This window comes from Kwoniella dejecticola, chromosome 9, assembly GCF_000512565.2.
Source record: "Kwoniella dejecticola CBS 10117 chromosome 9, complete sequence".
NCBI lineage: Eukaryota > Fungi > Basidiomycota > Tremellomycetes > Tremellales > Cryptococcaceae > Kwoniella > Kwoniella dejecticola.
The window spans coordinates 1,585,657-1,607,768 of NC_089309.1; the positions used below are offsets into that span (position 1 = coordinate 1,585,657).

At 48.1% G+C, this 22,112-nt stretch overlaps 7 protein-coding genes across 7 annotated transcripts; 3 read left to right on the forward strand and 4 right to left on the reverse strand.

Annotated features, from left to right (window-relative positions):
* Positions 1–246: 246 nt before the first annotated feature.
* On the reverse strand, positions 247–2,641 carry I303_107520 (transketolase; the record flags this gene model as incomplete). Its single annotated transcript, XM_018410199.1, has 5 exons — positions 247–1,018; positions 1,072–1,882; positions 1,941–2,267; positions 2,318–2,429; positions 2,492–2,641. The coding sequence occupies 5 exons, from the start codon at positions 2,639–2,641 to the stop codon at positions 247–249; spliced, it is 2,172 nt and encodes a 723-aa protein (XP_018261202.1).
* A 523-nt stretch (positions 2,642–3,164) lies between these two features.
* I303_107521 (uncharacterized protein) lies at positions 3,165–7,800 on the reverse strand (the record flags this gene model as incomplete). The annotated part of the gene is made up of 12 exons (XM_065969605.1): positions 3,165–3,548; positions 3,611–3,726; positions 3,790–3,987; positions 4,044–4,118; positions 4,175–4,265; positions 4,321–5,839; positions 5,897–6,223; positions 6,282–6,575; positions 6,649–6,982; positions 7,040–7,378; positions 7,433–7,681; positions 7,734–7,800. The coding sequence occupies 12 exons, from the start codon at positions 7,798–7,800 to the stop codon at positions 3,165–3,167; spliced, it is 3,993 nt and encodes a 1,330-aa protein (XP_065825677.1).
* Positions 7,801–8,574: 774 nt separating this feature from the next.
* Positions 8,575–10,671, forward strand: I303_107522 (uncharacterized protein; the record flags this gene model as incomplete). Its single annotated transcript, XM_018410201.1, has 8 exons — positions 8,575–8,762; positions 8,825–8,944; positions 9,014–9,237; positions 9,306–9,460; positions 9,529–9,825; positions 9,904–10,023; positions 10,121–10,310; positions 10,388–10,671. 8 exons carry the CDS (start codon positions 8,575–8,577, stop codon positions 10,669–10,671), a joined length of 1,578 nt encoding a protein of 525 aa, XP_018261204.1.
* Positions 10,672–10,954: 283 nt separating this feature from the next.
* I303_107523 (uncharacterized protein) lies at positions 10,955–12,542 on the forward strand (the record flags this gene model as incomplete). The annotated part of the gene is made up of 4 exons (XM_018410202.1): positions 10,955–11,116; positions 11,226–11,297; positions 11,355–11,716; positions 11,855–12,542. 4 exons carry the CDS (start codon positions 10,955–10,957, stop codon positions 12,540–12,542), a joined length of 1,284 nt encoding a protein of 427 aa, XP_018261205.1.
* Positions 12,543–12,786: 244 nt separating this feature from the next.
* Positions 12,787–15,412, reverse strand: I303_107524 (uncharacterized protein; the record flags this gene model as incomplete). Its single annotated transcript, XM_065969606.1, has 9 exons — positions 12,787–12,873; positions 12,983–13,177; positions 13,246–13,380; positions 13,469–13,672; positions 13,723–13,851; positions 13,918–14,271; positions 14,361–14,504; positions 14,590–15,138; positions 15,221–15,412. The coding sequence occupies 9 exons, from the start codon at positions 15,410–15,412 to the stop codon at positions 12,787–12,789; spliced, it is 1,989 nt and encodes a 662-aa protein (XP_065825678.1).
* Positions 15,413–16,550: 1,138 nt separating this feature from the next.
* I303_107525 (uncharacterized protein) lies at positions 16,551–19,050 on the reverse strand (the record flags this gene model as incomplete). Its single annotated transcript, XM_018410204.1, has 5 exons — positions 16,551–17,265; positions 17,330–17,667; positions 17,737–18,111; positions 18,168–18,206; positions 18,274–19,050. The coding sequence occupies 5 exons, from the start codon at positions 19,048–19,050 to the stop codon at positions 16,551–16,553; spliced, it is 2,244 nt and encodes a 747-aa protein (XP_018261207.1).
* A 1,154-nt stretch (positions 19,051–20,204) lies between these two features.
* On the forward strand, positions 20,205–21,847 carry I303_107526 (uncharacterized protein; the record flags this gene model as incomplete). The annotated part of the gene is made up of 5 exons (XM_018410205.1): positions 20,205–20,330; positions 20,399–20,698; positions 20,764–21,375; positions 21,428–21,601; positions 21,677–21,847. 5 exons carry the CDS (start codon positions 20,205–20,207, stop codon positions 21,845–21,847), a joined length of 1,383 nt encoding a protein of 460 aa, XP_018261208.1.
* Between the last annotated feature and the right edge of the window lie 265 nt (positions 21,848–22,112).

Genomic DNA, 22,112 nt, shown 5'->3' on the forward strand with positions numbered 1-22,112 from the left:
GTTTTACCTGCCGAGAAAGGGCAAACCTGCATCGGCATTTATATGTGCATACACGCTTCAAATTGCAGGTGTGGGTTGAGGCTGCATTTGGTGTCCCCGTCGAGCGCACCGGGAGGACGAGGACTGCGCGGATACGATCGGATGTACACAGTGTAAACAGGAAGACGCATATTCCGGTAAAATTGTTGTTACATTACACATTGTACAAAGAGACTAGACAAACACACTAGTTTCAGATCGATCCTCCTAATGAGCGGGATTTTGGTTAAGGAGAAGCTCCTCGAATTCACCTACACCAGGAAGATCCCAGCCTTGACTTGTTTTTCGTGTTTCAGCCCAAGCAGAGATCTTGCTGGCTAGATTTTTAGGACCGAATCCGAAGTGCTCGAATAACACGCTGTAAGGAGCGGAATGGCCAAAGCCAGTCATGTGTGCACCTGCGTGAGCGTATTTGGCCCAGCCGAAAGAGCAGTATGGCTCGATAGCAACCACCAGGGATTTGCCGGAAGGGATGGTTGACCTTCGGTATTCGACGGACTGCTTGTCAAATCTTCCCATGTGAGGCATTGATACAACTCTGACTTTGTAGTCTTTCAGTAGTTTGGCAGTGTCGATGGCTCGGCCGACTTCCGATCCAGTAGCGATCAGCGTCAAGTCTGGAATCTCATTGGCATCACCGTGAACGATATAGGCACCGTATTGTACCTTGTTACGATCGGTACCTTCGAGAAGAGGGACTGGCTGTCGAGTGAGGGAGAAGAAACTGGGATGATCTTCATCCTTCAAAGCCAAAATCCAAGCGCCAGCAACTTCCTCAGCGTCGGCCGGTCGGACGTAGTTTAAGTTGGGGAGTGCTCGAAGGAAGGTGGGGAATGCGATGGGTTGATGTGTAGGCCCGTCTTCCCCAACACCAATGGAGTCGTGGGTGGCGATAGCGATGAATCGGAGCTTCATCAATGCGGCCATTCGCAAAGAAGGGGCGGCGTAAAGCCAGAAGATGAAATAACTGGACATGATCCTGAGCAGATGGGTTTTAGCGATTGCTCTTAAAGTTCACTGAGCATAACTCACGGCACGAAAGCTCCCTTGTGCCAAGCGGCAACACCATTGGCCGCAGCGACCATCGCATGTTCTCTGATACCGTATCTCACTTGACGGCCGGAATAATCCCCATAGCCCGATTTGGGATTTTGGAATTCGACCATGTTGTCCCAGTTGACAAAAGTGGATTCACATAAATCCGCACTTCCGACTAAGAATGAATTGTCCTCTGGTATGATCGATTTGAGGAAAATTCCACTGGATTGTCGAGTAGCTTTAGGGTCTTTAGGCAGCGATTCTTTGGGAGGTAGTTTTCCTTCCCACCCTTCGATCAATTCGCCTTTCAACCTTCGATGAAGCTCCGCACTCTCCTTGGGATATGCCTCTTGATATTTGGCGACGAGCTGATTCCATTCATTCTCGTCCTTTTGGCCTCTCGATTTGGTCTCGCTGAAATAGTCGTATACTGATTGAGGGACAACGAACTTTTCTTCCGGGTTGAAGCCGAGAGCCGACTTGACATTCTTGACATCGTCTTCGCCCAAGGCCGCTCCATGGACTTTTCCACTACCTTGATTGGCTGAACCGATACCGATGACGGTCTTGATGTTGATGAAAGTTGGTTTGCCGGTGAAGGTTTTGGCTTTGTCGAAGGCTTCAACGATAGCTGCTAGATCGTTGGATCCGTCGTCGACTTCCAAAACATGCCATCCCATGCTCTTGAGTTTTGCCGAGGTGTCATCGGTGAAGCAAATGTCGATGGATCCATCGACGGTAACTGAATTGTTATCGTACACCAGGATCAGGTTGTCCAATCCCCAGTGACCGGCCATCGAGATGGCTGAACCGTGACCGTCAGTATCGTGCATTGGAATGAGACGAGATACGGGGCGACTCACCTTCCTGTCCTATACCTTCCTGCAGACAACCATCACCGGTGAAACACCAGACCTTGTTATCTATCACCGGGAATCCATCTTTGTTGTAGGTAGCAGCCATGTTCTTGTTGGCGATGGCCAGACCAACGGCGTTTGCGATACCTTGACCCAAGAGTCCGGTAGTCAGTTCGACACCCGGGAACTCGATTTCAGGGTGCCCAGCTGCGATACCGTCCATAGTGGGTGCATGATATTTCTTGATTTGGTCAAGGGTCCATGTGGAGTATCCGGAAAGGTGAAGGAGGATGTATTGGAGCAGACAGGCATGACCGGCGGAAAGGACGAATCCTATGGAATGGGTTAGTCGGTACCACGAAAAAGTTCAGACCAGGACTCACGATCACGATTGACCCAGTCGGGGTTTGCGGGGTTATACCTCATGCTGTATTTCCATAAGGCAGTAGCGATCGCCGCGGCACCCATCACCGTACCAGGATGTCCCCCCTTGTACTGCAAGGCCGCAAGTACACTTTAGCGATGAGCGCGATCTCTGGAAAAGCGAGCGTACTCACCTGTTGACAAAGGTCGGCACCTAGACATCTTATGGTATTGATGACCAGCTTCTCCGTGTCAGGTGAAGAAGCCTTAGCTAGTACATGAGGGTTTTTGCTGAGTTCGGTTCCGTGTGAGGAATTGACTTGTTGCGTAGCTATTGGGGACATGTTGAATAAGTTTCGATTCAGAAGTATGGACTAGGTAAAAGCAGTGGAAAGAAGACTCACTCCATCTCTAAAGCCTTCGCGACCTTTATACCTGGGCTTGTCTACACAGTATACGCATTGTAGTCCGAAATATCACTGCATGATGGTTGTGGACTGATGTTTTGTTACAACCGGGCCAATAGGTAAAATCATATGTCCGGATGTAAGTCCGGCAACTGTTGCCTGCCCTGTTGCCCCTTAATCCACTCGTGTGTTTTCCGAAGGGTCACCGTGGGGAAATTCTACCATGCAGCGTCATACTGAAGAAGAAATAATAATGAGTCCCGTGTGGGTCGCCGTAGTACAGGCTGAAAGGAGCAAGAATAATGAAAGAACGAGATTGCTTCTAGCTGCAAAACATCTACCCGGTCGGCAACCCATTTACCGCCAATCGACATGTGTGAATGCGATGGAAGATCCAATGTTACACGTAGATATGTACAATTCCCCTGGCAGGTCTATATGCTAGATAATCACATTATCATCACACTTCACCCCATCCACCTCCTCCTGGTGTCTCAATTCTGACTCGATCACCTTTGCCTAATTTAGCGATACCATTACTTCCAGCTACTATTTCCGAGTATCCCTCTTCTTCTACACCTATACTCGAATTGAGCCTATATACTGTGTTTCTTCCTCTTGCCCCATCTCGCCCACCTTCCATACCTCTAGGATGGAAGACTCGTCTTTGAGAGACGATGGAGAAGTTCAATGGCATTCTAGCTTCAAACAATTTCGACATTCCATCTCCTCCACGGTATTTACCTTTTCCTCCTGAATCCCTTCGAATAGCCGATTCCAGTAGTAACATCGGACAACGCTGTTCGAATATCTCGGTGTCGGTGAGTTTGGTGTTTGTGCAGTGCTAAATGCGTAAGTTACTAGTCAGCATGCAATCGCAGGATGTCTAGGGGAAGTGAGACATACCACATGAACACAATTGGCACCATTCCACGAGGGTCCAGCTCCACTTCCTCCTCCGAGCGATTCTCCGTATGAAAAGCCTGGCGTCACTTTGCCAGACGCATCTTTGCCGCCGGATCCTAATTCGCGCATGAGATCAGCGAAGGATGCGGAGGAAGCACCTGTAAGTGGGCCGTGCTCACCAAATCCGGTAGAAGATGCACAGCCCTGCGAGCAGGCAGCCGCCTTGAAAGCCTGCAAGATGATATCGACCAATCTCTGAGACGCCAATGTCGAGCCTGATATCGCGACTACACCAGTGGGGTTGATGTACGATCCGACAGGGACGATATTGGTGATGGGGTCGAGTACACCTTGATTGAGAGGCATGGGGATCTCGGCTGCAATACCCAATCAGCAGAAGCTGGGCGAACACACACATGGCAGGCAGACCTACGAGATATCATTGATCTCAAGCAATAGATAATCGCGGCATAGGTAAGAGCGACTGGCATGTTACAGTTGCCCAGAACTGCACAATCGACATCAGCGGTGACGCATTGAGCCAGAAGCATATGGACGGCTCACCCTGATAACCAGTCCCGTTCCAGTCGAAAACAGCAGTACCCTCTTCCCTATTTATCCTCACTTCTAGCTTGATCTCGGTACCATCGTCCATCTACAGTACATCATATCAGTCGTGGTTTCAACCTAGGTCAACGCAAACTACTCACATAGTCACTGGCGCGCAGTGGCTTCCCGTCGAATTTATCGTATACGCTCCGCAAGAAATCCTTGATTGTCTCCCTCGCAACCACTTGAATCTCCTTCATGTAGAACAGCACAGTCTTGGTGCCGAATTCTTCAAATAGCTTATGCACCAGCTTGATTCCTCGCACATTTGCCGATATCGCAGCTTGCAGATCCGTGATGTTATGATCTATTCGCCTAGTCGCACTACATCCTGGTCTCTCCGCGACTTTCTCAAAGAGCTCAATCACTCCCTTTTCGTTGAATTCGCCTTGAGAGACCAGCTTGAAAGTATCAATGATCACTCCTTCTTCCCACAGTTCCTTTGCTATCGGGTTCATCGAGGTGACTCCGGTCCCACCAATATCGCTGTGATGACCTCTGCTTGCTACGTAGAACAGGACCTTGGTGTCGTCTCCCGGCTCGAACACTGGTGTGACCGTCGTCAAGTCGGGCAAATGGGTACCTCCCCATTGAGGATGATTCGTCAAGAGAACGTCGCCAGGTCGAAGCTTGCCTAGCCAGTGGTTGTGTTGTGCTTGAACGGCATATTGCATACTGCCCAGATGAACCGGTATATGAGGAGCATTGGCGACTAACGCACCGTCTGTGCCATGTATCGAGCACGAAAAGTCTAACCTTTCCTTGATGGATACCGATACAGACGTTCGCTGCAGGGTGTGACCCATTTGTTCGGCGATCGACATGAATCGATTGGCGAAGACCGCTAACATGATTGGATCTGTCGACAGTTCTCCATCCACTTCGTTGGTGCGCGATTTGCTGTCTTCGAGCTGTATTATCACGTGTTCTTTCAAGATCACAGCTCGAGATGAAGGCTCCACCACTATGGTCTGGGTTGAGTCCACTATGATCGCAGGTCCGCTGATTTGGCTGTTGACAGGCACTTGGCTGAGCACATAAATCGGTGTTTGGAACTCTTTCACGCCGGTAGGGGTATCGAAGTAAGCCGTGTTGAAGGTGGAGGGCTTGACTATCTTGGGGGCAGATGACGATTGCTCAGCTTCGAGAAGGGAGGTGGCGTAGTCTGTCGGAGTGACGTTGAAGGTTTTCCCTATTCCTCGTACGCGTATATTTGACATGAGTACTTTTCTGTTTGAGGAGAAGGAGGTCTCTCGAAGATGAGCTTCGATGAAGTCGTTCTTGAGGGACGGGGAGAAGGGTATTTGGAGAATGGTATCGGCTCCATCGTATTGAGCCGCGATAGTGACCGTGAAATCCACTTCGTTTCGATTGGCCCCTTGATCCTGTAGTTGTCTAAGTACGTCCTGTTTGAGGGCTTCTATACGTTTCGAAGCCTCGATATACGTTTTGGACGATTGGAAATTATCATCGACTTCGGCTGATAATGGAAGGGCTGCTTCGGCTGATAGGGAAGCGCAAGCGATTCCGTACGCCGATAAGATCGATGAGAAACGTGGAACGACTACTGTTTCTATACCTAGACCCGCGGCTATAGCACAAGCGTGTTGACCACCAGCACTACACTCGGTGTCAGCAATAGTTAATGTCACGGCTCATACGAGAGAATGAGCTTACCCTCCAAAACAGCATAAATCATGGGACGACATGGCAAATCCTCGTTGTTCCGTGATCTGCCTCATCGGCCGACTCATGCCTTCATTGGCGACTTTGATAAACCCTGCAGCTACCTCTTCGACGGTGTAAGGTGATTTATCAGGTCTCGAGGCGTTGATCTCCTTTGTGAGCTGGTCGAACTTTGTTCGTGATGCTTGGACATCTAAAGGCTCGTCTGCATTTGGGCCGAATATTCGAGGAAATTGTGATGGGATGAGTCGACCAAGAACCAGGTTGGCATCTGTGATAGCTAAATCTCCTCCTTTCCTATAACATGCTGGGCCAGGGCTAAGAGCTGGGTATCAGTAGTCAATTTGTCACAGGATCATTCAAGGAAGTCACTCACTGAGCACCAACACTTTCCGGTCCAACTACGAACATTCCATTCTTGTAAGTCAACTTCGATCCTCCACCGGCAGCGACTGTCTCTATCGACAATTGAGGACAAGCGATCGGTACACCCGCCACGACGCTCTCGAAGGTCAATTCGAAGTCTCCTGAGAATCTCGACACATCCGTTGAAGTCCCGCCCATATCGAAGCCTACGACTGGTCTGGCGCGCGTTGGACTGTAGGCGGTAAGAGCAGATCCCACGAAACCCCCAGCTGGACCCGATAAGACTGCTCGCAGACCGGAGAACCTGGATATGACTATCAGCTGTGCTCCAATGCGTTATTGTGTACAACCTCATCGAGAAGAACGAGAGTGCTCACTTGTCGGAAGATACCAGTCCACCGTCAGATTTCATGAATTCGCTCCTCCTTCCCGCTTTCTTGCCCTCAAAGTGACTATTGAATCCATCCACATATGCTCTCAGCACCGGAGAAAGGTAGGCATCTATCACCGCTGAGTTCCCTCGAGGCAGAACTTTGATCGCTGGTGACAGATCTGATGAGAGCGATATTTGAGTGAAACCTATGCGCGAGGCAATCTCGCCTATTTGTCGCTCATGTTGAGGGTACGTGTAGGAGTGGAGAAGACATATGGCCAGTGCACGTAATCCACGGTCATACAAGGTTTGTAGGTCTTGCTCTATCTTACTAGTGTCTTTGTGAATCTTGCCGATCAGTTGCCGTCGTTGAACAGAAGCTCAAGTGTGCTCACCTAAAGGTTTCAGTATCCTGACCGCTTCTCCGCTGACTCCCATGACCACGCTGTCATCGCCTACATTTCTAGCTCGTTCTATCCATTCCTCGGCGCTGGGAGCACTCTGATCCAAAGACCATCCTTCTAGCGTGACCCTCTCGGAAGCTTGTACCACATCTTCAGGCTTGTAAAGCATCTTCACTTTGCCAGATATTGACAAGTCGAATAGATCAGGTCGGGTCTGATCCCCAATCTCTATCATATCCTTGAATCCTTGAGTCAGAACTAATCCGAATGGCTCTCCCTTCTTCTCCAGTAGAGCATTTGTCGCAACAGTAGTACCCATACGGACGGACTCTATCAATATCATCAGTAAGAAGTGGTTGTTATTATTTTCAAGATCTGACCCACCTATCACGGAGGTGTCATATAACTCTCCACGCGGTATGATCTCCTTCTTGACGATCTGCAACAGTTTGCGTATCCCTTCACTAGGCGCATCATCGTAAGTCGCTGGGTCTACACTTAAGAGCTTGAAGGTGATTTGAACGCCGTCATCCTCCTGGTCTCCAGGTATTATATCGGCATTTCCAAGGAGTTCGAGGGGAATCGGTGGGCTGTATAGGTGGTGAGGGATGAAAGCCCAAACATCGCAGAAGGCTATACAATGTATGTCAGTTTGGTGGACAGAGAATTGCGGTAATACACTCACTTCCACCTCGATCTATAGCTACTCTGACTCCCTCTTGAGTCGGCTGCGGAGCAGGTGTTATAGCCATGTTGATCCTTGTCGGCGATTATACTTCGATGAGATGACGAAGAAAGGAGTGAATAGGCAACGTCAATCCTTCATAAAATCTCACGACAACCTGTACTACATGCTCTTTGCTCCTCGAATGACCACTTATCTACGGGACAGACATCATGACCCGAAATTTGTCAACAGCCTGTGACTTCGGGGCATCATGGTCATAGTGAAATGCTGGAAATGGTGATAACGTATCACACCGGGACTCTCTGATCACACCATCCGGGTGGACTCGGGATACTCTGTAAAATTGGGAATCTCGCAGATGTCTAAATTAACTGAGTAATCGGTGAAATATTTCTTGGAAAGGCGCAACACCAGAGCACAACAGACAGGCACGAAGGAACAGAGATTTACCCGAAAGGAGCGAAAAGTCGCTCTGGTTTCGGACAAAACTTTTCGGTGAGTCTCGCTCCAAATTCCAAATAGCTCAAAATAATAGAGATGCGATATCAAGCAGATTTAGCAGATCGCCCACCGATGGGCTTATGAAAGAAAGCTAGAAAGTTGCAAATTATGACTTCATGTCGATGGCGTTATCAACAAAAACAAATCGGCTTTGAACTTTTCGACCTGGAAGCCAAGGCGGATGCAACAACTTTCTATATAGATACCAGAGAATCTGTGTGTATTCATGATCTATACGCTGCCCAACTCAAGTATCTCAAGATACAGATTATATACCCGTGTGTCAGTCACTGCGTGATACAAGTAAGGCGAAGTGGCACCGATACAACGCGTCAAAATGGCGTCGCAACAGCATTACAACTTGGACCCCGATCACGGTGTAGAGCAACAGGAGCCAAAGAGGACGATATGGGGGAAGATCAGACGGGTGATCTGGGATGATGTTCAAGATCCAGAGGAAAGAGCTTTCGTCAGAAGGCTAGATATCGGTCTGATGTCAATCGCAATGTTGGGTTACTTTGTTAAGTGAGTAATCTAGTAATGATCTCTGCAGGGGCAATATAATGCTAATCTCCCTCCGTTCATAGATATCTGAGTCAGGCCAACATTGCCAATGCCTATGCGAGTGGAATGAAGGAAGATCTAAACTTCAAGGGAAACGAGTACAATACCTTGTTGACCATGTTCACTGTTGGCTATGTTATCGGGTAAGCCCCTGTCGCTCTGATCACCGCTGGCCCACTCGGTATCTGTCAAACTGACGCCTCGACTCTTAGGCAATTCCCTGGAACACTGGCAACGGTGCGAATCTCGCCTTCGATCTGGTTACCCACTTGTGAAGTCGTTTGGACCGCTTTAGTCATGGCTTGTGCAGCAGCGAAGAACGTTCACACTTTGTACGGCTTGCGATTCATCATTGGTTTGTTGGAAGCTTCGGCTTATCCTGGAATGTTATGGGTGTTGGGATCGTGGTATGGACCTGCAGAATTAGGTAAACGAGGTTAGTCAGACATCCTCTGCGTCATGGCTTCTCGCCACTCGTATAGCTGATAACTCCCTGCATTCCAGTGGTCATGTTCCAGGCTACTTCTTCAGTCGGCACGATGTTCTCAGGATACCTCCAAGCTGCTGTACACAAGGGCTTGAACGGATCACATGGGTTGCAAGGGTGGCAATGGTTGATGATCATGGACGGCATAATTTGTATGCCAATCGCGATTGCTGTGAGTCCAATTGCCCATCAAACCCGCGTATCGAAAAGCCGACTGAGTTTGTTTTTTTCATGTCATAGGGGTACTTCCTGATTCCTGACATCCCGACCAAACCTAATCCAAGATCAAAGTTCTATCTGAGGGAAAAGGATATCGCGATGGCTATCAAGCGGATGGAAAGATACAAGCGGGCTCCCACCAAAGGGTTCACTTTGGACATCTTCAAGAAAACCATGACTTCCTGGGTGCCTTGGACATTCTTCATTCCTTACACATGTTTCGTCGTTGGTTTAGGCTCTTACGCATACATGAATCTATGGCTCAAAGCTACTCCACCTTGGAAGAACAATGTCACCGCCATCAACGTTATTCCCACCGTGAGCTCACGTCCTATCTTTCCAACTTTTACCCTTGATCCGGCATGAGCGTCGCGCTAAATGCTGTCGGTATCGAAGGGCGGCTACGGTCTATCCATCGTCATGTCTTTGGTATACGCTTGGACGAGTGACGCTTTAGGTACTAGATGGCCTATTTGCTTTATCGGCGGTTTCCCTCCTCTTGTTGGTAACATCATCGTGAGTTTACCTCTGCGTCTTTTTCTTTCTCCCCTCTGGATCCAACGTACGTGGGTTGATCATTTGACCGACATCACCCATCTTTCTAAATACGTAGCTCTCCACATGGCCCGCCGCCAATTCGACCAAATTCGCAGGCTTCTTCCTCAATTTCACGGCTACTCCGATCGGTGCCATCATGTTAGCCTGGGTCAACGAGATTATGGCCGCTTCAGGCGAAGCTCGAGCTATCACAATCGGTTTCTTGAACACCGCTGCGTATACTATCAACGCTTGGGCACCTAATCGTGAGTTGATCAACGTTTGTCTTCGTGATCTTCGTGGAGGATGCTTTGCTGAGCCAATCGTTCTGTTTGTTTAATAGTGATTTTCCCCGCATCGGAAGCTCCACACTATAAAGCAGGATACAAAGTCACCGCCGCCTTCTTTGCTATCTGGATAATATCTATCCCTATCATACTGGTGCTTCTGCGTACCCGTGCTATACCGCAGTATCAGCCCCACACCGACCAAGAAGAGGAACTTGACCATGAACACAAGGTAGTTGAGGAGGACAAGAATAGCGGACATCTGCCAGATTTGGAGACTTCCCTGGAGAGGAGTGTAGTCGTTGCTGGTGTCGATGGGAAGGGTACGCAGCCTCAATAGTGTTCCCTTTTAGAGTAGTATACATTCAGTTTGTCCAATGCATGATCCTATTTTTCGGCCATACACCTGATCTGTACAATGCTGCAAATGGATCACTCTAGGTAGATAGGAAGATAGGTGCCTGAATGTTTTTTCATTGATTATCGCTCTCTTCACGCGTCACTCGCCATCATTTACACCTCACTCATCAACTCTCACTCATACAACTATTCTCGCTCTCTGGTCGTTCGCGGAGATTGGCCCGGCTCTGTGTCGTGCAGCAACAGCTTGATCAGGGCACGCAATGTCTCTTGGCGTCACACAACATCCTCCACCTGTCGCTGGCCCGTCTCGCCAGAACGGGAAATCGACAAAGGAATTCTCGCCTAGCGATTCTAGACAATGTATATCTTGTGGGAAATGCTGGCCTTGGGTGGTATTCAATCTTGAAGTGGTTCATCAGACTGTAAGTCACCAAAGCTCTTAGCAGAATACCTGGCTGAATGGTCAATCAAATGGGTGGGAGGAACAATAAATGACGATAGTGAAAGCTGATCACCGTCATCATTGGACAGTCAGCAGTGTGTACTAGATGCGCAAGGCCCGACTTGGAAGCTGAACGATGGACTCAGCTGGGTATACAGATGGTGAATCACAATTATTGCTCGTAGTAATCAGAATTGCGCAGCTGATATCCCTTTCAGAGGAACGATCTTGCTAAAGCCCGACTGAGATTCAATAAACAAAGAGGAGATCAAAGCCTTTCTCAACCTGGACCAACTCATCACCCACAATACTCGATACCTACCTCTATCCCCAGTCTTGCGCATGTACAACCATTCTCCACACAACCTCAACCTCAAACCCGGCCCCAAGCTCAGCCTCAGCCTCAACCTCAACCACAATTCCAACCTCAGTATCAATGTCCAAGCCAACCCACAGGCGAGGGAGGATCAACCCGTACTCCATCACATCACAAACTTTTGACCGACCGACAATTATCTCTCATCGCAGGGCAGATACCAATTTTGAAGGGGTTGGAAGAACCCCAAAGAGCCAGCTTGTGGTGAGTGGGAGATACCGCTTCTTCCTCCGTCTTCTCAGATCCTCCACAAAGCCGACTAATCAGACCAAATCAATCAGGACAGAGCAGAGCAAGGCAGGGGAGAAGGACGCAGCGCTAACATGTGATGTACGGGGACAGGCTTCAGTTGACATATCAGCCGACTTCTTCAGATAACGACCAAGTCCCTCAAACAGACCTGTTCAACTCTTACAAAGCATTCGTCAAGAGTAGCGGTCATAGCGACTACCTAGATGGTCGGCTCCTGATCAAGTTGGTCATCAGGTTGTGGGCCGATTTCAATGTCCAGATGAGAGGGCATCCAGATTACACCCTCGCTAGATTCAGGTTACGGGCACCATCGTTAGTCGGTGGAGGGAATGCCAATTTGGGCTTCATGAATATGAACGGAAGTGGGGGATCATCAGTAGTGGGACAGCAGATTTATCATACTTATCAACCACAACAGCAACAACAACAACAACAACAACAACAACAACAACAACAACAACAACAACAACAACTATATCCTCAAATTCAACCTCAGCCGCCCATCCATACCTATCAATTCCCAACTGAACCTTCTAATCGAGACAGCAACCCTCCTTTTATCCAACATCGACAAGCACAACGCTGTTCACCTAGCATTCCGCCCACCCATGTCCAGCCCATTCCCGCCGCTTCCCTTTCCCCTCAAGACACGTCTCGTCAACCACGAGTTTCGGATCACGGAAACATTGAGGTCGATGAGCTGGAAGAGCCGGATGCTGAAGTGCCGATTAGGCATAGAGCCAGCTCGGAGGATGAGGTCGGAGACATGCTGGTTTGACAGTGACATGTGGAAAGCAGATCAGTCGAAGTCGTCAACGATAGGCAGGCCCTTGGGAAGGGAGAGACCAATCATGAGAATGTGTGAAGCGAGTGCGACGAGACATCCTATCTACTGGGTGTCATTCTATTCATTGCATTGTCTGGGATATATGACACCTTGTGATACAACTAAGACTGTGTACAGATATCAAGGTACGACCTAATTATTCGTGACTCTTCCCCTTCATCCCGATTACCGTCGTTCACTTTCGCTTTCGAGCCAAGGAAAACTGAATGAGTCCAGGTACTTGCTCTCGGATCATCGAAGAGTACCGCCTGTATACCGATTCCTATCCCGATATCGGTAAATGCCCTTGGTCAATAACGGCCTACCCGTGAGACGTGACTGTGAACCAGCCAGCCATACACGTTGCAGAAGACAAGGCTCCATGCACTCACGAGACCAAATCCCGCAGCAAACTTCCGCGTACCTCCTTTAGGAATACCACCTCGTGCAATTTGTTCCCTCAAACGATCCACTAGTCTGTGGTAATTGGGAAGATCTTCTTCTCGTACTTTGTTCTCCTGTCTTTGTAATCTCCTGGTGGCGGCCGTAGGGACATCAGTCGTCCTCTTCAACGAATCGGATTGCGCCTACAACCAGGATAGATCAGTCTATTTAGTACCACTCCAGTGCGATGAGGATCGATCAAAGCACTTACATCGATTTTGGCCTTTTTGCTGGTTTGGATAATCGCACTGAGCTGTTCGCTTCTCTCGCTAAAGAGATCGTTATCCGAATCCGAATCGGAACACAGGTCAATCACCTCGTAGAAAGCTGAGTCTTGAATCGTCGTCTGTTGGTACCGAAAAGGTCGTTATCAGTATTCAGAAGCCGAGAAGTGCTGGACACGGTCTTAGAGTCAACGGTGACTTATCGCTTACTGCCGATGAGACCGTTGTGCTGGGTAGTACAACATTGACTTCTTCTCCAACCTCGTCGTCTTCTTCTGGCTGTTCATCAACATGTTCATCTTCGGGGTCGGTACAGCATATATCGAGGTCTGAATCGGTCAACTCGAGCTTCCTCTTCAATCCGCTATTCTGGTTTTCAATGGTGTCCAATTCGATAATATCAGTTCGGCCGATCTAGACGCAACAAGTTAGTATATTCCGCTACCCGCAATTGACCAACTCACCTCTGAAGTGACACTTTGCTGCACCTCCTTGCCGATAACCGAGAATGAAGTATTGACGGTACTGACACTCGGAGAGATGGGTGTGCCGTAAGCTCGAGCGGCTTCTTGTTGCTTTCGCTTAAGCTCGTCCTGCTACTCAACTTTAGCTTTCATTGACTCAGACTGAAAAATCGCGTGTAGGTCCGCATCACTCACCACTTCCGCAACAGTTTCAGACGACCATTCCCTCGTCGGTCTAGCTTCAAGCTGCTTCTCCTTGACGGGAAGTACGCTAACGTTCCTGACCGTGATCAACCTCCTATCCTTGATCCTTTTCCATACATCCAGGGTTTCTAGATCCTGAAGCTGGACTAAGTACGGATCCTGAGATAACTTCGTTCTTGTCGAATGACAATCATGGACCCAGCCCTCGGTGATTGCAGGTTGTCTTTGTCGTCTAGCTCGATCGAAATGACGATAAATGTCTCGTTTATCCGCCGAATAAACCGGGTAGATCATGATTAACACTGTCGAATCTTCTTGGAATGGGACTATCTCTCCCCGGCAATCCTAGCTCATACGATAATATCACGAGTTATGTGATTAGCTCCTACCGCTGATATTACGGAAACATAGCTACAGGAAAGAGTATCACTCACGGCAATTTTCCTTTCGACGTTTCGTCTCGCTGATGTAGGTCCAACCACATAGAAGGATATCCCGAAGAAGATTTCAGCTCTTCTGAAAGTGGTATCGGGGTAAATGATGCGTCTTCTTATATTATCAAGTATTTCTGATTCATCCTGTTCGAAAAGGAAGAGTATCAGGGGAATGATTCCTTCAGATTGTACTAAGGTTATGAGCTGACGAGAGAATTTGTCTACTTACGGGCGATTGACGGCGATAAAGATCCTTCAAGGACACATCAAGCGACGAAGGCGGCTGAGCATCCGGAAACCAAGGAACAGAAGTTTTCGGAGTGGTCAGCGAGGGCAGAGTGACCCTTCTTCTAGCGTCGTGGTACGGCAGGTCAATTCGAAGTGGTATCTTGGAAAGAGTCTGTGCTGATATAGCGCGAGGTCGAGTTTCCGGTGCAGAAGCAGGGTTCGAAGGTCCAGAAAGAGGGAATGACTTTCTCGATCTTGGATCTTTGGACAATTCGATATTGACGATACCCACCTTTTGAGTTTCGTTACGAGTACGTTTATTACAGGTTGAGGTCGAGATAAGCGTAGGACTAGGTGTCCTCGGAATTGCCCAATACAGCTCCTGACTCTGTCTCTGTCCACTGCATAAGCTGTCAAGGACCCAGTCAAAGTGCAGTAATCTCCGAGCGATGTTGGGTTCGATTGTCTGTGCGTATTTGGAGATAGAAGGATGTCGGATGAGGATATGATCAGCTTGGTCGAAAGGGACTACCACACCTCCTGCTCGGTCCTGCAACCAGACCTCTACTCATTCAGCAACTTTCATATTGTGCTGTATGATTCAAATCCAATTCCAATGAGATTGAACGTACCGTGATGAAGCTGTTCAAGGCGTCATCCTCTTTCCCTTCCGAGCTTGGACCTCCTTCCTTGGTCCCCCTGAGTCTGTCGTATGGGATGATAAAGAATGACTCGCCCTCAAAGAGCTTCTTCCCTTGCTTGTCTAATGGGGGAGGCGGCGGATTCAACCATGTACATCGAGGAATCGACGAGGGGGTAGACATTCTGAGTGATCAATTCGAGGTCTAAGGTGCAAGGATATTGCGCCTGTGATAAGTTGAGAAAGGAAATGAGAGGTAGAGAGGTTGAGGTCTCGGGTGAGATGAGTGGTATACATATACATATAGATATACTTTTCACCAGCATTATACCATTATGAAAACAAACGAGTAATGGTCGATCACAAACGACCAATGGTCGCTCGACTGCCAAGGTCCGCTCATCCACAAGCATACAAGTGCGAACTGATTGACTGATTGACTACACGTGTACCGCATACTTTACCATCACCTTCAACGATCAAACGATAAACAACGTCCAAAGGAAGCCTGAGTCACTATATACACATTGTTGATTAACCGGTCCGTGCGTGATGTATTGCTATCAATCAAATCGAATTTACCGCATGAGGATTATGAGTCAACATGGGGATGATGCCTGATGATTGATGGAGCAAAGGATTACAAGCTCGCCATCAGATTCACACACAAGTCCAAAGGAGGATCGCTCAGTGGGGATGATGGGACGAGTGCTTCGATTATGATGAATTTGATGGTGGCGGAAGGAAAGGGACCGATCTGGGATGTATGTGTTTTATTCATCGAATCTGATGTTATAAATCAGTCTGTCGAGTTCACTTTTGATCGCAAATAACAATGACACAGGAGGGTCAAGTCCGCATATCCATCTCAATATTGTATGTACAGTATAACTGTATGCTATCGTCAATGACATTGTCGGTATACCTGATACATGGACTGATACTGATACACACCGTGATCCCCCAGACGAAGACCGAAGATTGAGCTCGTGTGTTGGTATCTGATTAATTACCTTGAAGCTATAGAGTAAGAGAAGAATTACCTACAAACGGGATTATCATGATAACCGTCGAATATATTAAAAGGAATATAAGCTACAGACAAGGTCGATATGTTGGATTGTAATGAAAAGGCTGGAAGATATTTTGACAAAGAAACGAAAGACGAAAATTACGAAGAAAACTTGCGAAAAGAAGCGACTGATAGTATAACGGGAAAAGGTATTTTCCGCAATGTCCCGCCAAAACCTCCTGAAGATGGGTCTATCTACTACCTCTTTCTCTCCCAGCTTCAAAGGTACCCATAGCTCTTCCGATCCTACCTACTCCCCATCAAACGAGATGTCAACATCTCCCCAATTACCCAACGCTATGACCTGATTATCGCTCTGGGTCTGCTGCGTCTGCCCACCCTGTTGAGCTTGCAATTGTTCCATCGTCTGAGTCATGATCTTTCCATTGTACTTCTTATCCGCCCAATACACATATCCAGATAAGGTATCAGGCGAGGATTGTAATTTCTCCTGGGTGTATCCCAGGACCGCAAACGTCGAATTATCTTTGATCTCGATTGGACCCACTAACAACTGTCGGACACGCGCTTTACCCGAGGGGTCATAGTTGGGTACAGGTGACGGTCGTTTCAAGTTGATCTGTCCCCAATGGGTCCTGGATATCAGGGGGCCAACGTATGTGGGGTTTAAGGAGATATCCATATTGCCTTGTTGGGTACCGATGATAGCTGATAAATCTATGGTGGACGGTTGGTGGAGGTATCGCAAATTGACATAACCCGAAGTGGTGAACAGGTTGGTCACGATGGTGGCTCGTGTATCGTTTGACTCGGTGGGGTTGTAACTTGTAGCGTTGAAAAGGGAGTGGACTTCGTTCTCGAAATCTGTATCTGAGTCGTCGGTAGAGTCATCATCAGGCGATCGGCGAACAACGGTTGTGTAATCGGATATCGGAGGAAGGGTAGTCGTGTTATCATTCTGCAGGTTCGGGTCAGAAAGAATAATATCCGATGTGATTGAACCTCTGCATTAGGAATGATGGTATCAGCTATTGGCGATCAAGATCTCTAACAAAATGTACTACCCACTCGGTGACATTGACAATCAGCGATTCCGAAATATTCCAAGTTCCTCTGACACTTCCCTCAAAAGCGACAATAGAAGCCTTCTTCGCTCGAGCGTAATTGACTTGAACCCCACCTCGGCAAGTATCCAGGTTGAGGGCGGTGAACGAAGCGACGTTATTCAAATTTCCTAGACGGACAACCATCTGTTCGGCATCAAGGGAGAAAGAAGGTAATGTCTGATAAGGTGATTGAGGGGTGTACCATGATGGTGGTAAGCGAACAACGATCAGATTGGTCGGTATAAGGTTGGGATCCAATTTGAAGGGGTTTGTCATTTTCCCATCCGTTTCCTTGGGGCTCTACACAAGTACAAAAAGAATATCAGCCATCAAGTCGGCAAGAGCTTGCAAGAATTCGGTGAAACTCACGTAAATTCCTATTCCGACACCGCTGTCTCCTCTCGTCATTTTGCAGACCCTCATCATCGTCGTCAAATCCTGGTCTCCAGCGTACTTGGTGATCACATCCATCAAGATCTTGCCTTCTTCTCCAGAGGTGACGATCGCTTCAGGTCCATCTGACCCTATGAAGTCCAAGTGCCCGCTCGAACCGAATCCTCGCGCGTTGATGAACAGATCTGAGGGCGGTACACCGGACGAGGAAAGGGGGAAAGAGAAAGATGCCAGTGATACGCTTGAATCGGGGAACGGCGTGAACAGGTTGAGGAATGGTGATGAAGTGAGATTGAGCGGTGCGAAGTTGTTGCATTCGGTCAAATTGCCTTCGAAAGATGAAGGGCCGTCCTGCAATCAAGCGGTCAGTCAGCTTTGATCCACATATGACAGCGGACTGTGCTCACTCGAGAATCAACATAGGTCAAATTGAAAGATCCGTAGCCCTGTCAAACATTATCTCGCATGTCAGCTTTCAATCGGGTTACTATAACAGGGGGCGTCCAAACTCACAGCCCAAGCAGCAACCCTCTTCCCATCTGTATCCTGATCCATCCACGGCTTCTGCCATGGCGGAGTCGGTGATCCCTTATTCTCATTCCTCGTCATTCCCACTAACAAGCCCACTACTAGACCTATCCCAATGAAGATCAGGACTACTACGACCTGCGCCCATCTTCTCCATCGTTTCCACCAACGCTGGACCCCACTATTGTTTATCCGTATACATCCGCATATCCTCACTGTTTTGTTTCGCTTGACCGATGTAGCCGTCGCTGTTGAGCTTTCCCATAATTTCGAGGTCGATGTTGATCCGGACGCTTGGAGGGTGGAGGATGCTTGATCCGTGAAATGAGGTAGGACCATAGAAGGGCGTGATGCCGTAGGAGTCAAAGAGTCAGAGGATGAGATGGGGGAAGAGGAAGAAGGGTGGATGGGTTCAGGATGTGAAGGTAGATTGATATTATGTATAATCAGTCCAGGTGGATTAGGAGTTCGAGTTCGGCTTTGATTTTGATTTTGATTTCGACTTCGACTTCGACTGTGTGAGGTGGAAGCATGTCGATCTGCAAAGATATCGTCGGCTTCGAATCCCTCATGACTTGACGAAGCGCACGATGATTGCGAACCCCGACGACGTTCGTAAGGGGGTAACGACTCGCTATCCCCGTCCCCATCCCAGCGCGACGTCGTATCTTCGTATTCTGACGGAGGCTGGACTAACGAGGGCGTCGATGCTGAAGGATCGAACAGACGAGGGTCTTTCTCTGGATCAGGAGGGATGATCATGCTGGCGGATTAGGATGGATGATTGGAGGGATGGAGGGATGTTGGTTAAAGGTAAAAGGGACGCGTTGATTCTCTAAGCAACGATATTCGAGGTTGAAAGTGTAAAGGCGGAGTGCTATTGCTGTGCTGATATAATGGCGCAAAGCATTCTCTGGAGCGATTGACTATCGACTATTGTCTTCAATGATCTACGATAGACGATGTTCAAGCCGGATGTAGCGATATATGATCCGGATTCAATGGGTGGAATCGGACGTCTGAGACAAAGGGTGATCGAGAGGTGGAGTTGATGGCGATTGGATACCTGATATCTGATATTGCTGTGCTGAAGATGTTCAGGCGGTGGTCGGTCTAGTGTTGAGGTCGCTGTGAGATGAATTTTATGATGTCTTCAATGATTAATGCTGTCTGTTGTTATATGTATATGGGTAATGATGATGCCCAATGTCTTTGTCGCTATCAGCTGTGCAGTTGACAGGTTGACAGGCTGAAAAAGGAAAAATAAGGGAAACCGCATGGCACGCCTGATCCACACATACACGAAAGATAGCATGCCTATTTATCAGTCTCCTATTGATTTTGGCTTGGCGTGCGCGATTTCCTCAATTTGCCGATTGTGAGAATCATTCGTCAGATTTACCTTTCTGTTCATGAGTTCTCTCTTACAAGATGTTTTTCAACTATCCCTTACCCTCAACTATATCTGCTGATTGTGCAACGCCAGACACATTGAGAATGAGACAGCGACTGATTAGGGGATCTGAGCATGGATCAAGGCTAACATCGAAATCCGAAAGTCGAAATGCGACGCGCGTTGAATACATCGTCTGATGATTGACTGTTCTGTTAGTGGTGGTCCGAGCGTCATCCATGATACTGACAAGTAATAGTATGACAATAACAATTACAATTACAAAGCGTTGCCACCCTGATCCACCCTCATTCCATCTCTCTTCCTTCTTCTTCTCATCTCACTTCATCCCTTCTTTCTACCCTCTCTCTCCCGGTACTAATCGCTCTACTGACGGCTTTGATCGTCCTCGGACTGCCATCCACACATCATGAATCTGACAAAAATGAAGAGCTACGCTTCTCATTCTCTTTCGGAGATTCCGGTTCATGCATCTCCATGCTCATCTACGTTCAGGTCCATGATGTCGGATCACGCAGATACGCTCGAGGGATTCGAAGACTTCCCCTTCGATCAATTACTGTTCAATCAGACTTTCTGGCTCGTAGGTGATACTGAAAAGACCAAGCACATGGCGCTCAACATCCAGGTAAGCCTAAATCTCGGCATACTCAAAGCGGTGCTCTTTCGAGCTGACGTGAGATGCAATCCTCGAAGAAACACGGAGGAATCATCTCTTCCTCAATTAACGTCGCCACTCGAGTGATCTTTCTCCAGCCAGAGGATTTTACGCACATGGTCCGAGGGTTGAACGAGCTGAAAGTGATGCTTAGTGCCCATCAGCTCTATGGGAAAGGTATACCTCTGGCAGAAGGCTGGGTGCATGATTCGATCACTTCGGAAAGACCGATAGAGACCAAGCCGTACTTGATCACTGACAAGAACCTCTTCGACGAGAAGTTCTGGCAGAAGATTGGATTGGGTGGAGGAAGAGCGTTCAAGATGAAAATGAAGAAGGTGAGTTTCCTGTAAAAATGCTTCAACAAGGCTTGAACAGACTACATACTGATTATTCTCATCAGAGGAAGAACGGTGAAAGAGACAGAAACGTCCAATTCGCTGAACCATCTTCCTTAAGCACTCCTGATACCGCGACGACTTCGAGCGGTGCGGATGTCCAGAGTGCCATTGCTCAGAGTGTTCAAAACAACTTGTCTCGACCACTGGTCGAAAACACAAGTCCGCAAACAAGAGGATCGCTTGGCATCTCGAATGGCGATTCACCCGACAGATTCCCGCCTGCACCACCTACGCCACCTCTCAGGACTCTGTCCGACGCGAACATCGATCCTGCACTCCTTGATCGCACTCCATTCCCTCATTCATCCATAGTCGACAGAAGACAAACTCGATCTCTCACTTCTGCCGATAAAACGCCAATGCTCAGCGTTTCAGGCGATACTCACCGATCTGTACCGACTCGCGCAGTATTATCGCATATCGACGTGAATTGTCCTACCGTGCGAGATCTGGTTGATCACGTATCTGCGCACTGTCCGCAAGGTCAAACTCGAGAAGCGGATACAATGGATCCGAATGGTATCTTGTCGACCAATGCTCAAGCTATTCAGAGGAACAAGCGGACTCGTGAGGATGATGAAGAGTATCGCGAAGAAGGCAATAGTGAGAAAAAGGTAAGCTGGCTAGCAGCGGCTGAAGAACTGAGTTTCACTTCCTCTTTTGCAGGTCCTATCCCCTAGTAAAAGTGCGATTTACAATAGAAGATACAGGAATCAGACCGCTGTTCAGCCACAAGACCGCCAAGCTTACGAAGCTCTAGTATCGCATCTCAAGAAAATGGTAGCTGGCGGGGGATTTCCTAAAGGTGGTATGAAAGCTTATCTCATCGGGAAAGGCATTGTGAGTAAATCGAGGCTAATCACCGCCTGGGAGATCGAACCACAGATGTGATCGTGCTGACTATAGATTTTATAGCATTCCTTATATAGCAAATACGGCTCCTTGATCAGAGAGGCTGTACCTGGACTTCCTGGTTCACGAGATCACTTGACCAAGATGGCGCAAGTGATCAATCCGAAATGGCAAAAGTTCGTCGACGAGGAGACGAGTGAGATGGCAACAGATGTCGGAAGCGGGACCGTTTGATGTATGAATGTCGGGACCGTTCGCCCAGACAATGAGAGGTTGTGATGATCTCAGTTATGACATGTAGCTTTGTGTTCGATGTTTTATACTATACGGTACTTATTACGACAAATCTATTCATATTTTCACGTTGTACGAGTTTTACAACGATGTATCGATGTTATCTGTACGGAATCAGACTACTCGTGAATATGTATGTGCGCTCGTGCGTTTTGCGTCTGATCAGGAACCGATCCAGCTGACTGGACTGATAAAATTGCCGCAT